This window comes from Bactrocera oleae, chromosome 4, assembly GCF_042242935.1.
Source record: "Bactrocera oleae isolate idBacOlea1 chromosome 4, idBacOlea1, whole genome shotgun sequence".
Classification (NCBI taxonomy): Eukaryota; Metazoa; Arthropoda; class Insecta; order Diptera; family Tephritidae; genus Bactrocera; species Bactrocera oleae.
Window position 1 is genome coordinate 20,101,965 of NC_091538.1, and position 14,479 is coordinate 20,116,443.

Consider the following 14,479-nt stretch of genomic DNA (forward strand, 5'->3'; position numbering starts at 1 on the left):
GAGTAGATAAGTCATAGAGGTGATACAAAGGACTCATTACTAGAAGACATCGGTGTCGGGATAATCTTCAGTTATAGCTAGTTCTCTGACTTCCGCAACATGGTTTGCATATGCAGTCTTTGTGTGTTTATCCTTAAGTGGTTTTAAGTGCATGTTTATAGAACCGCAAGGCCGAGGTGTGTTATATATAATACAGTCAATTTATTTATATATGTGACAACTGTTATTAAAAAGAAAACAACACAAGGCTTGTTGTTTACAGAAAATATATTTATTTTTTCTTCATGACATTTTTACACTACGTTGTTCTAATATAATAACTTGTATATTTGCTGTGGTTTGACTATTAGTTTTGTTTAAAGTCAATTGTAGCTGGAATATCTTTTTTTATTGAACATATACTTTGTGTAAGCACTTTATAATTTTTTCGAAAGACTGTTTCCGACTCTCGAGCATCCTAACTGTCTCTAACTATATTAAATGATCTTTTTGCACAAATGTTTGATAGGAGCTGTGTTGCATTTAAATTATTGCGCTGTATTTTAAATGTCAGAGTCTACTAAAACATCTAAAATTTTTTTTCAATTCATGCTCAACTTTACTAGTATAATCAGCCAAATATTTTGATAAGGTGAAATAAAATACAATTATTATCGAAATAAAATTATTTATTAATAAATGGCATAAGATTAGTTTAAAATAAAATAAAATTCATACTTGATATTACAGTAATGCTTCTCGAAGAATCTAAATAAATGTAATTATGATAAAAGCAAGCCTGAACAATGAGCAACTTGTCATTTATACACCTCTAAGGTGCGCCACTTTTTTTTTAATTTTTAAATGCTTGCTCATTTAACCCTGAAACAGGTTCAAACAGTTCGACAACGTAGTCTGATAATTGTAGCCCAATTCGCCTTTGCAGCCATAGCCTCCCAGCTTGTGTATGGCCGCATAATCAAAGCAATCCACTTGGTTGTCGCCATTGCAATCCTGTGCGTACTTAGTCATGTAATTCTGTATGGTATTCGCAGCGCAGTAGGGATCACTTACGCAGTTGGCGTATGCTGTGAGGATGAGCGGAAGGAAAAAATTTCTTAGTGCCTCATTATTGTTGTTGGTAAACACTTACCTGTTTCCGATTCTGGGGACTCGCCATTCAACGTAAGCTTACCACCGTCAGACCAGTAGGGCCAAGTGATGCGGAAGAGGCCACAGACGCCGCCAGTACAAGTGGCCGTACGATTACAACCGCTGATGGCCTCGCAAATACACCCCAGGCAAACGTCGGTGACCGGTTTTTCTTTAAATAACAAATGAAGATAATGAGATTGTTTTGTTTCATAAAAAACCAAACAACAATAAAAAGACGAAGCTTATGATAGACAAGTTTTATAAGTCGTTCAAAAGATACGCAGTACAGTTATAAACACACATACTATATATGTACGTTTAATCTTATTTCATATAACAGATTCATTCAAAATTCTGACAATGAATGGGTTAACCCAAATTAATTTTTTACACTTCTTTAATTATCTTAGCTTAAGGGGTAATAGTTTTAAAAAAACTTCTAATATTTTGATTAACTATTATATATATGCAAAGGCTCATATTAACTACACATACCCTCAAGGAACAATTTTTTTGCCCTGAACAGGGTATATTAAGTTTGCCACGAAGTTTGTAACACCCCGAAAAGTCGGACACCCCATAAAATGTATATATCATATAAATGATCAGCTGAGTCGATTTAGCCCTGTCCGTCTGTCTGTGTGTCTGTATATACGCAAACACCTCTGTTTTTAAGATACCGATTTGAAATTTTGCACATGTCCTTTTCTTCACAAGAAGCTGCTCATGTGTCGAAACAGCAGATGTCGGACCACTATAGCATATAGCTGCCGATCAGAATGAAGGCCTTGTAAGGAAAACTTTTGTATTTGACGAGATATCTTTACGAAATTTGAAATGAGTTATTGTCTAAGATAATGGTGCGATCTCCAAAGAAATTGTTATTATCGGAGCACTATAGAGTATAACTGTCATACAAACTAAACGATCTAGTATTACTAGTATTTGTAAGGGTATTATAGCTTCGGTGCAACCGAAGTTAACGTATTTTCTTGTTCAATATAAGTTTGTTCAACTTATTGCATTTTATACCCAATTGAAGTTTTTTATTTAGAAAATGTTACTGCAAATTTTTGAAATTTTACTTAAAAGTACATGCAAGCCCAAAAAATATTTAAAGTTTTAAAATGGTAAAATTTTCGTAAGCATATTGAATATTTTGATTATTTTACTAATAACTTATTTAAAGTACGCAAGTGAAATGAACAAGCAATCATGAAAACCTTAAGGCCGGGAAGGGCAGAGTGTTGATGTGTGCCTACAAGTTTTGCAGGCCCTGTGTTCATGGGCTGAGTTAAGGCGTGATGTTTTTTTTGCTCGTGCCACTTGGTAGCTCATCGACTCTATATCTGGGTTAGTTAAATATTGTATATTCAAGGTGTTGCTATCAAATGCTTAAAAATTTCAATAATTAATTACATCAAAAATGTAATTATATTTGAACTAATTGCATTACAAAATTTCGAAAATTCCATTTCAACAATTTTTCATTAATTTGCATTTAACTGAAAGTTCAATGAAACCTGGAATCAAATGAGGCTCGAAAATGCAAAATTAAAATTCAACAAAAATATTGCGACACAAAAGAATCTAGTCTAACTGGATTTTAAGGGGAATATATAGAAGACGAAACTAGTCGAAAATATACGTGCGTGTGTGTGATTATAAATTTATGTGTTTATAATCTAAATCTCAATTGAATTACGACAAGTTTAGCTGCAGTCACATAAATTCGTTTAATTTATGTTTATGATGCATGATATTGAACTACAACAACAAAATAATCAGGGAATTTCAGCGTGAAAGTTATAATTTGTGATTTCATTTTGCGTTTGTATGTTTCATAACACGAGAAGATGTTTGACCGAGTTTGTCCTGCAAATTATATTTACGTCTCGACTTTATTCTACAAACGCTCTAACCAAACCTAACAAGTTTGAAATACTTTCGACCGGTTTTCTGATTTAATTTATTGTATATCATTCTCATATCAGAAATGAACTCAAAGTTTTGACCTTGCCTGTCAAGTAGCTACCTTTACCAGAAATAACTTTAAACCATAAACAGAGTATATTAAGTTTGCTACGAAGTTTGTAAAACCCTGAAGAAAACGTCGGATCTTAAAAAGTTTATATATTAATGATTAGCGTAACGAGCTGAGCCGCTTAAGCCATGCCCGTCTGTCTGTAATTTTTGGGATATTGATCTGATATTTGGCACACGTCCATTTTTCTCCAGGAAGCTGCTCAATTGTTGGAACCGCCCATAGCATTTCACTATAGAATATAGCGGCCATACGGGATTTTTTCCTTATTAAGTAACCTTAATTCGACTTGAATGTAAACCGTTAGCCAGTTACGTTTTCAGAGTTTTGTTATACATACAGTTGATGTTAGAAATGCACTTGTGAGGAGGATTATAGTTAACGCTTTTATTGTTTTTTATAAGTTTATATTGATTGACGCTCTATTACTAATATTGGAACATGGTTCGAGCTATAACACAAATAATTTTAAATACTACAACAACTGCATATAACTAACTAGCTTGTGCTGAAATTAGTAACTTCTTCGATTTAAAAAAATACTCTCTCTAAATTTGCCAATAATATGTCAATAATTGATATGGTCCTGAATGAGAACAGGAAATAATTCAGTTTTAATAGATCCGGATATTACTATTCTCATTGGAATCTCAGTTTTGCTATTGACAGTTCTTGTACAGAAATTCTGAACAGTTTTCTCAACTTCGTACTTGGATGTCGACACCACAAAACTTTATCTTGATTCCCGAAATAAATCAAATTGCCACGATTTCCGAAGAAATAAGATTATAAACTCCGTTCTTGAAAACTTCAAGCACACTTAAGTGACTGTTGCACCAAGGTAGGAGTAATAAGCAATCATTATACAATTTTTTCTGTTATTTGCATTATTTTTCATAAATAACAATATTTTTTGGTATTCTGATACATTTTGTGGAGGAACTCATTTCCTGCCAGTTCTTCTGCAAACTTTACCACAAAATAAGCTTGACTTTGAACATTTAAGTGGACTTTGTTTTACAATTTTTCGCTTCTCTTACTCAGCTCAACTTGATCTTGAGTTTGCTGTGAGGAGCATTGCCTCGTTTAAATAGACTACTCAAGCGTATAGTTTGCATTTCCGAAGCATATAAGATCAGTCGTACAGTATGTGATGTAAATTAGCATACCTGTTGGAATATTTTCAAGCTCTTTTGAATATAGTGACAATTACAGATTTACATTAGCTCTCACACCTCTAGATGAGAGCAAAGTTCAACGACATCTAAGTATAAGAAACCAAGAACAATCATATACCCCTGATGCACCCAACTGGTAGTACGTGAAATAATTTAATAATTGTATTATTTTATAATACTCCAAACCTCTCCGGCTACTAAGCTTAAAGTAGCAGCTGCTGGTAAACATCAGGTGTTGAAAAGTATCGGTATGTTGCGAAATATATTTCATCTACTTTTCTCGACACAAACTTTATCATTTATCCTTTCTCTCGATACTTTTAGAAACTGCTCTAAAGCATATAGTATTGAGATCTATGATGTCAGTACCGCGAGCACATATTCTGATCGACTGACATCCAAAAAATCGTTATATATTATACAGGAATTGAATTGAGTATTCATACTGGATATTCGGAATGGCCCTTAGAAGACATTCACTATCATGTCATTTGCGATAAGTTCAAGTGAAGCTGAGCTTCTTAAGGTTGAAATTTATTACTAAAGCCCCCAAGATTTTCTTCAAGTAACTCTGCAAATCATTTTTAAAATGTGCAATAAATAGAAGTTTTAAGATGGTGTAATTATCTGTAGAGATCGACTATGATGACAAGCTAACCGAAATATTCGTCATCAGATGTACATACATACGATATATGTATATATAATCAAGCAAAAACTTTTAAACACAACTTTTCTCTAGATGCATTTCGATAGTAAAAAGGTCAAGCTGGTCTTAAAGAGCTTCATTGCTCTCTTTAGATAGCAAAGCCAAAATCCATGATTTTTTTTTGGTATAGTTCTTGGTTATTGTGTTAAGAAAAATATAAACATGAAAAAAACGTTGATTTCGGCTGCACCGTAGCTATACTATACTCTTCACAAATAAAAAAGTTTCCACACAAGAACTTAATTTTGATCGAACGAGCTATATGATAGTTATCCGATCTGAACAATTTGTTCGGGGATTACACCGTTGGTTCATCACGTCATCATTTATAATTATGGTATATTTTTTAGGGTTTCCGACGTTTGATTCTAACTGTTACAAACTTCGAGGCAAACTTAATATATCTTGTTTAACATAAGATAAGATAAAAACAGCAAATGGCTCACGGTTTCATGACAGTAATGAGAAACTCAACTTCATAAATATTCGAAGCTCAAATTTCCTATTGGTTAACATATTTAGTGACGCATGCAAGCTCTCTAGCTAATAAGTTGCTCGTACATGCGTCCATGAACTTCGTCTACGTCCAACTGCGCCGTTACCGGTACATATTCCAAACTACAAAAGCCATACTACCAATGCTCGCAGAAACACTCACATGTGAGTATATAGTAGCACTAGCCTACAAACAAGGCTAGTTTGACAACTTTACACTTACTCCGTTGTAAATGCGAAAATGTTCTTGCCTCGCTGTGGCGTGTCATAATAGCAGTTGCAGCTGCTACTAGCTAGCTATGGGGCGGTCGAGTTGAATTCCAGCGACATACTCGTACATATATTTAATACCAGAAATATCCATTAACTTTGAAAAACGAGTCGCTAGCTGCGCATCAAGTTCATTCATCTTCAATTGCTAGAAGCATCAACAAATTAACAAACTAGCCTTGCTGGTCAATAAACATACTAAATTTCATATCTTATAGTTGGTCTTCAATACACTGATTCATATATATACTTGTATTAGAGTATTTTTATGTAAATAAAATGATAAAAGCGACGCAAATTAATGACTTTAACTTGAATATTCTCTATCCGATATAAATCCGATTGATTGAGCTCATTTGGGAGTGAAATGCAAATTGAATTAAAAAAATATGTAATTACTAAAATGAATTTAGAAAACAGCTAATATTATATATAAAATTCTCTTGTCCCGGTGTTTGTTGCCAAACTCCGAAATGGCTGAACCGATTTAGATGAGATTTAGTGTGCTTATCGGGTAAGTTCGAAAATTTACCAACAGTTATTTTTCATACCCCTAAATGTTATGGTGGACCACCTTTTTTAACTTTTTGGACAACAATTTCTTTTCATGATTCAGCGTTGAAAAATACATATTATTATAAATTTTTATATTATTATGTTCCATCCATAAGATGTCAATCGCATATAATAATTGTAGTTTACCGACTATTCACTCCTCTTTCAATAATATTAACATCGCCCACACACCTATATTGTTAGTTATTTTTAAAAGCATTTCCTGAAAAAATTATTTCGAAAAATAATGTATATGGCAAAACATCGCTTTCCGGGTTAGCTAGTATATATATATTAGAATCTAGTATATAGGATCTAAGTTAGTTTGAGTACTCGTAGTGTTAAGACTTAATCCTGCGTTCTTACAAAATCAGACTCAAGAAAAAAACCTGGCTTGTTGTATAATCCACAATAGTTTGTTCTACGTAATCGGAATTTATCGGAATTTTATAAATTTTTTTTCGGCGATAGTAGTAGAATCACTTAACTTCAATAAGAAACCTTTATTTTTATATTAAATCAAAGACATTATGATGGATCTTCTACATAAACGGTTTCAAACTATCAGTGGGCTCTAAAGGGTTATTCGATTAAGATCTTTAGAATGGACCCCAAACAATTTTCCAGAGATTTTCGATCATAGCTTCAGTTTAATGACATTGGTATTTTCAATGAAAAGCTCTTTAAAATGTTTCTTCAAATTAAACGATGTGCAGCTTCTTAATACAGGCTGGCCTCATAGTGCAGGTCCCTTAAAACTCCTTTTTGCATATGAGATATTTTTGTTCAATCTGTCGCTTAAAAATTTATTTTGACTTTATTTTAAATATAAGACTCTCTATCGGGCACAACAAAATTAGTTCTTTTTTACTGAGTTTTTCATTACTTTTCCAGCAACTTATGTGAAACAGCGATGATTTCGGCAAGAACGCTTCCTTGAGATCGTCACAGTTCCAAAGACTACTTGTATGTGCCAGCAGTCTTGAACAGTTTTGATTCGATTTAGACAATTTTTGGTTAAAAACTGGCATATTTTAAAAGCATTATTCACGCAATGTTTTACGCAGATATAATCATTGTTGCTTGATTTGCATACTGGAAAGTGAAAAAATCAGATGGAATTTAAATGGTGTTATATCGGAAATATGCGTGGTTGTAATCCGATTTCACCCACTATAACATAGAAATATGAGAAGAATGTTATGGACCGAGTTTGGTTGAAATCGGTTAAGCAAATCCCAAGATATGGGTTTTCACCTAAAAGTGGGCGGTGCTTGGTTTATCGCGCTTTTAGTAGTTTTTAACAGTACCGTCGATAAAGATGCTAAAATTATTTGTTCTCAGTGAATTTTGTTATTATAGCTTTAGTGGTTTAGGACACATGCACATTAACATATTAAGGGGCGAGACCGCGCACACATTTTAAATAATTTTAATCTGCAGATGCCCCTCCCTAATGTGATCCTGTATACCGAATAACAGTTTTGTAGGTTATTGTGAAACTTAGTTATGGCAATTTATTTGTTTTTGATTAATGGCTCTTTGTGGGCGTGGTAGTGGGCAGTGCTACCAAGAAACATTTGTACCAAGTTTCATAAAGAAATCTCAATTTTTACTAAAATTACAGCTTGCACAGACGGACGGACGGACAGACAGTCACCCTGATATAAACTCGTCTCTTCAACCTGATCATTTATACAATATATATATTATATAACCCTATATCTCACTTGATTAGTGACTATTATACTCTGTAGCAACAAGTTGCGAGAGTATAAAAATACAGCGAGACTTTAACTGACTTCAATTTGAATTCAAAGAGGGGTCCATTTTGGGAAAGCAAATGGTGGACCTGACGTACAGCAACTGACATCGCATTAGCATCATTAACACGTTTATAATTTCTTAAGCGTATGGCGATGGAATTTAAATCGTAAAAGGAATTCCATCGTGCCTTCATATATGATAAAAAGATGACTTTGACAAAAGGTCTTTGTTTTCTATTACAACAAAATATATTCATCCATTAATTTAGAAATATGTTTTCGAATTATTGTTGCAATCGAACGTGCTATCGCTAAAAACATAACAAAGGGTCGATTCTTTTTACTTGATCTGAGTGAAAAGATTTATTTACGAGCGTGAACAAAATGAACAGGGTGACAAGTTACACGCGTCTCGCATAACTAATTATGAGCAGTGTGTAAAAAAACCGAAAAATATATATACAAATATAAAGCTTAATGGATAAACTCTATTTTAAGAAGTATTAACAGTATTTTTACATACATATTATGTTTGACTACAGTCTCAGTGAGGTCAGAAATTTAAAGCCTGAGATGAATGATAACTTCAGATTATTTTCTTGATAGTCGGGTCTCCGTACTTGGAACAAAACCTGTTATATATCTGACAGAGGATGACCAACTCTGCAGAATAACCTTCAATACATTTCAGCAATATTTTTTAACAATAATAGTCGGATATCAACTCTTGGTCCAATTTTTAGCTATCTTAGAAGTATTTCTTGTAGAAAGCGCACACTGAACTACCGTAGAGTAGAGTAAGTCTCTTAACTAAAACTAAGTAAAGTAGAATCGGCAGAATGAAGAGCATGTAGGAATGATGATGAGAAGCTTGAAATTATATTATCTTCCACGACTTCCAAAGTTCCAACTAAAAACATTTGAACTTGGTCAGCTTGGACGGCAAAATATCAAGTATTTTATCAAATCCATTGAGTTGCTGAATAAGGCTTCATAGGTTGCCACTTGGGCGCACAATGGGTCTAATGTTTGGAGGATTAAAGATTTAGCAGTACTAAAAGTCGGGAGCTTAAAAAAGACTTATAGTAAGAAAAAAAAATTTTTTTAATCTTTAAATATAAGGAGTTTGATTTACTCGTATATAGAACGTCATAAATTTGGAAGTATAATTTAAATACTAGAGAGCATTACAAAGTGTGATTAAGATTATTCAAACATGAAATAAAAAACACGAAATAAAACTAACTTTTATTTAACAATTTGTCTTCAGAGGTACAGTCAGAAAACGGTAAAACTTGATGTCAAAATAATTGCAAAAAAAGCGTTTTATTCACAAAGCTTATCTGTTGCTAGCTGATTATAGTAGTTTATATATTTTATTTATAATTTTTTTATTATGTTTGTAAATAAACTTTCGTGTTATTGTTTATATTTGAATTCGTTCTACTGAACTTTGACGTTAAGCGGTTTATTTTGTAGCGAAAATTAACATTTGATGTCACAAAGTATAAAAAAGTATGTACAACTATATTTATGATATGTGTTTATACATGCATGTATGTTTATATAATATGGCGAAGGCGAAATCAAGGCGTAATTTTTTCTGTGTATTTTGTTAATACTTTTCGATTAAGTACGATTTAATCCGATTTCATAAAATAGGACACGCAATGATTATATTTGCATGTTGTGAATACATATGTAAGTACATACCATATGGTCACACATGTTCTATGTATTAGAGGTGTGTTGCTACAAAATAATGATTTTTTGGTTAACACAGCAAATAAAACTAATTTTAAAAGCTTAATTTGAGAAATTAAAAATAACAAATTTCGAAAGCTCAGTTGTAGTATTCACTAACTGCTGTTAACTTTAAAACAGCAAGATTAATATAATTTCGCCAAAAATACGTTCGCTCTTTCGCTTCATATCATAAATATTTCTCTATATGCAAATATAAATGTTTATGTTAGAGGTTGTTCACCATTAGTTTACTTATTTCCAATCTAACGGTTGCTGACTTAACTATTTACATTTGTTTTTTTATTGACGAAGAATTGATAATTAATTAATTTCTATGGAAATTAACATATTATAATAAATTCTGTTACAACAAACTAAACAAAGACAGAGAAAAAATTAAATTAAATTAAAACGAAGAAAAGAAAAAGTACAAAAAAGATAAATTAAAAAGCACAAAAATAAAAACAAGAAAAAATTAAAAAAAAAGTCGAAAGAAAACGTAAAAACATGAAGTTTAGTTGGCATTCAACCAGTTGATGACTCGCTTGCGCCGCATGACATCAAAACTTATTAATAAGACTCGACTTTTGATACACATATACATACATATATAGCTCATACACTTATTTGCTTATTTTTGCTACATCTGCAATAAAAATTAAGCTTTGGTTTTTTTCGTTTTTTCTCTCCTATGTATTTGATTCCTTCATTAGTTTTATAAAATTTTTATATAAATTTTATCCGTTTACTATTCAAAATTGGGGATTTTTTGCGCGATTCTGTAAAAACCAAGACGTTAAAACGTTTGGGAAATTCAACAAAAATGTTTATTGTATTTTGACGTGTCACCAAATCACGCAAGAGATGCTTTATCGGAATTAATTGACTATACGCGAACAGCTTCTCACGGCGGGCAAATTGCTGCGCTAAGTATGAAATTCTTTTAATGCAGCTTTGTCATATTTTATTTATTTTTTTCAGTTGGTAGACTGCTAATTATAGGTGCCGGAATACTGCTTACGTTGATAGCAATTATTTTATTTTAAGTTATATACAATTTTACATATATATAATTTAAGCTTGGTGTTTGATTGCAACACTCATGCATGAATTATTATTCAATAGGATATTATTATTTATGCAAGAACTGTCATTTAATACACAATGCTAAGAAGTAACTAAATTGGAAAAACTTTAAGGCGAAAACTTTAAGAGAGCAACAAGAATGAAAATCTGACCAATCAAATTGGTATTTAAGAATAAAAGCATATTTGGTCTTGCTACAAAAACAACACACTACACTTTAGGTTAGGCTAGAATTTGCTTAGCTTTTGTTACCAGAAGAGAATGGTAGCACAGGAAAAAAGAAAAAAGAATTGTACGGTAAATTCAAATAAAATGCTAGAGAGAGTTGTAATTAAATAAAAAATTATAAAGAATATTAATTAAAATAGAAAAAACCTCAAAGCTAACTTCTAACACTGAAACATCAAATCTAGGAACTAATTTTAATCATATTTAACCTTTCTAATAAAACATTTTTAAGGCGGAGTAAAGCTTTAAAACTAGATATTGCAACAACAACTGTCGGTGTTCAAAAAACGGTGGTCAAATGGGATGTGTGCCAACAAACTGACGCGGATTTTTAACTCACATTCAAAACATAAAATATTTTACTTTGAAACAAAAACAATCAAAAACAGATTTGCAAAAGAACGGAAATTGCATTAAAATTATTTGGCAAAATCAGCTATATAATTTTTGTCAATTAATTTTCAGGAAATTTCCTTTCCTTCCGTGAGCAATAAAGAAAAATTAAAAATAGTAATTTTTGTAAATTTGTGTTAAGGTTGTTTTTTTTTTTTTTTTTTTTTTTGTAAATAGTACATCTTTGTATACTTTAAGTTAATAAACAAGAAATCTCTTCATTTTCTTCTTAATACTTTTGTAAAATAAAAAAAATAAACTCCAAATTCTCTTTTATTATGTAAGTTATACTCTTATATGTATATATACTATTTCAGTATCTGAAATTTGCTAATACTTATTATTGATCAAAAACATTTCCTGTTTTTTCACTAAAACATGCGACAATACAAGTTTTCATTATTTAACTACAAATTAACAAATTAATAGCAAACAATAAATAATATTTGAACGAATGGCAGCAGAAATTCATTGTGTGCCAAATACAAACACACGAAAAGAAATTAAAAATTAAGACAAAAGAATCAAAGCGCGAACAAATGTTAATTTAATGCGCTGAAGCCGGACTTGCTGCCATTTAGCCGCTTCACAGTTATAATTTCATAATAAAACTAATGTACATTTCTCGATACCATTTATTCTATAATTCGGTTTTATTTTCTAGCTTTGCTAATAATTTGCATATTTTTACTCACATTAACATTCAAAACTAACACAATCGGTATACATAGATATATGTGTGTATTTCCCATACAATTCAATATCATTAGCTGTCTCCACTTCACACCTCAGGTGCACAAACAGAAATATAAACACAAATAAAATTAAACAATAATCAAGTTTTATTCTCACCCTGTGCATTGATCAGCATAGCAAAGCCCACACAAAACAGCGCAGCAATCAAATATTTACCGTAGTACATGTTGGTGATTGTTTATTTAGATTTTTTATTTCAGTTTTTATTCGTACAGACTTAATAAAGTGTTTTTATCGATTATGTATTGAGTCGATATAACTTCACTACACTGAGAGCTGGGTGATTAAGCGCGATTTGATTTTCCTGTTCCGTTAGCAGTCTTCTCACGTTCGCGTTTTATAAACAACTGAGTCAGGCACACGAAATGTTTGCGAATATTTAGCGTTCAGCTATTGATTGTGTAGAAAGATCGTGCATGGGTTGATCAGCAGATAATCAACGCGCCATAGCATAAGCTTAATAGTAGCAAGAGCGGCTGAAGCAAAAGCTCCGATTCAACTTGGCTTATAAGCACAAAAACAGAGGAGTTTAGACACGAACTCTTTACTCTGTAAATTTTTAAAGATAATTAACACCCTGTACAACAAGGAAAACAATTTTTCACATTGCTGGATTTTTCTGCAACAAATGTGTATTTTTTGCAAAAAATTATGTCAACCAATAAAAATTAACTCTAAAATGACAGAAGCAATTACACAAATAATTTAAAAAATACACTTTGCTGTGCTTTGCTTCTTATTATATTTTCGTTTCATCAGTTTAAAAAAGTAATTTAATTTCAAAAGGATGCGGTTATCTCCTTGCTTAGATCTTGTTGAAGGCAGCAATATCAACGGATTGTACGAAGTCTTCGAATTCCTGAATCTTTTCAGTCAGCAAATCGATAGACACTTTATCGTCTTCAATAACGCACATAATTTGCAATTTGTTAATACCATAACCGACTGGCACCAACTTTGAGGCACCCCACAAAAGGCCGTCCATCTCAATAGAACGTACGTTATTCTCCATCTCTTTCATGTCGGTCTCATCATCCCAGGGCTTGACGTCCAGCAATACTGATGACTTGGCAATAAGCGCGGGTTTCTTCGATTTCTTAGCAGCATAGGCAGCAACACGTTCCTCACGTATGCGTGCAGCCTCTGCATCTTCTTCTTCTTCATCAGAGCCGAAGAGATCTACATCATCGTCATCATCAGCTGCAGCTGGTGCAGCAGCAACTGTGGGCTTGGCACCGGCAACTTGTGGCAATGGAGAGCCACCCCAGGCAGCACGTTCAAAAGCCTCATAGGATGCAATGTGGCGATACCAACGTTGCACATGTGGGAAGTTGCCGGTTGGTGCTTTACCCAAAACTTCGAACACCGAGAGATCAGCTTTGCTTGGCGAATATCTGAAAAAAATATGCGATAAATTTGCTAAAACATTTGCCGACATGACGACGTATATAACATAACCTCACTTTCTGCGCGGCTGCATGCCGCTGTCAACTTTACACTTCCACAACACTTACCCACTAATATAACTGTTGTCAGCAAGAAATTTCTCCAATTCCTTTAGACCTTGTGGGGTTGAGACATCGCCGAAAGCCATCTTTGTGTATTTTATTAGTCTTCTTTAAACTTTGACTATAAAAAATTAGCAGCGCTGGAATTGTGCTGCAACCTTTGAGAAATTTGACAACCGGAAAGATTTAGCATAGTCGCACGTTTATGTAGGAATTAATATTTATAGTGTTGCCAATTGCAAACTAACAATATTTTATTACAAACATTTCTTTGCAAAGTTAATTATCACATTTTTTTAAGTTTATATTATAATTTTGTTAAGTTTAAATACTGTACATAGTTTATAGAATTTTCTGAATATTTTATAAAACGAATACATAACTAGCAAATGGCTTTGAAACAGAATGACCGTGTATTATTAACCCACGTATATATAATGCAAGACTGTTGCGCATAAATTGCAACCCTTCCGAATTCAATGTAGTCTATTTTATTTATTTCTTACACTTGCAATTTTTATCATAATAATCTTAAAGTTGGAACTTGAGTAACAACACAAAGTGTTTAGCAAATTAAAATTAATTTTCTTTTAATTTATGATATTATTTGT

At 32.4% G+C, this 14,479-nt stretch overlaps 2 protein-coding genes across 2 annotated transcripts; both read right to left on the reverse strand.

Annotated features, from left to right (window-relative positions):
• Positions 1-647: 647 nt before the first annotated feature.
• LOC106614526 (invertebrate-type lysozyme 3) lies at positions 648-12,722 on the reverse strand. The gene is made up of 3 exons (XM_014230317.3): positions 12,457-12,722; positions 1,133-1,303; positions 648-1,067 (listed from the first exon to the last, which is right to left on the reverse strand). The coding sequence occupies exons 1-3, from the start codon at positions 12,524-12,526 to the stop codon at positions 856-858; spliced, it is 453 nt and encodes a 150-aa protein (XP_014085792.1). The 5' UTR covers positions 12,527-12,722; the 3' UTR covers positions 648-855.
• A 342-nt stretch (positions 12,723-13,064) lies between these two features.
• eEF1beta (elongation factor 1-beta) lies at positions 13,065-14,065 on the reverse strand. The gene is made up of 2 exons (XM_070107671.1): positions 13,875-14,065; positions 13,065-13,754 (listed from the first exon to the last, which is right to left on the reverse strand). Exons 1-2 carry the CDS (start codon positions 13,952-13,954, stop codon positions 13,166-13,168), a joined length of 669 nt encoding a protein of 222 aa, XP_069963772.1. The 5' UTR covers positions 13,955-14,065; the 3' UTR covers positions 13,065-13,165.
• Positions 14,066-14,479: the final 414 nt, after the last annotated feature.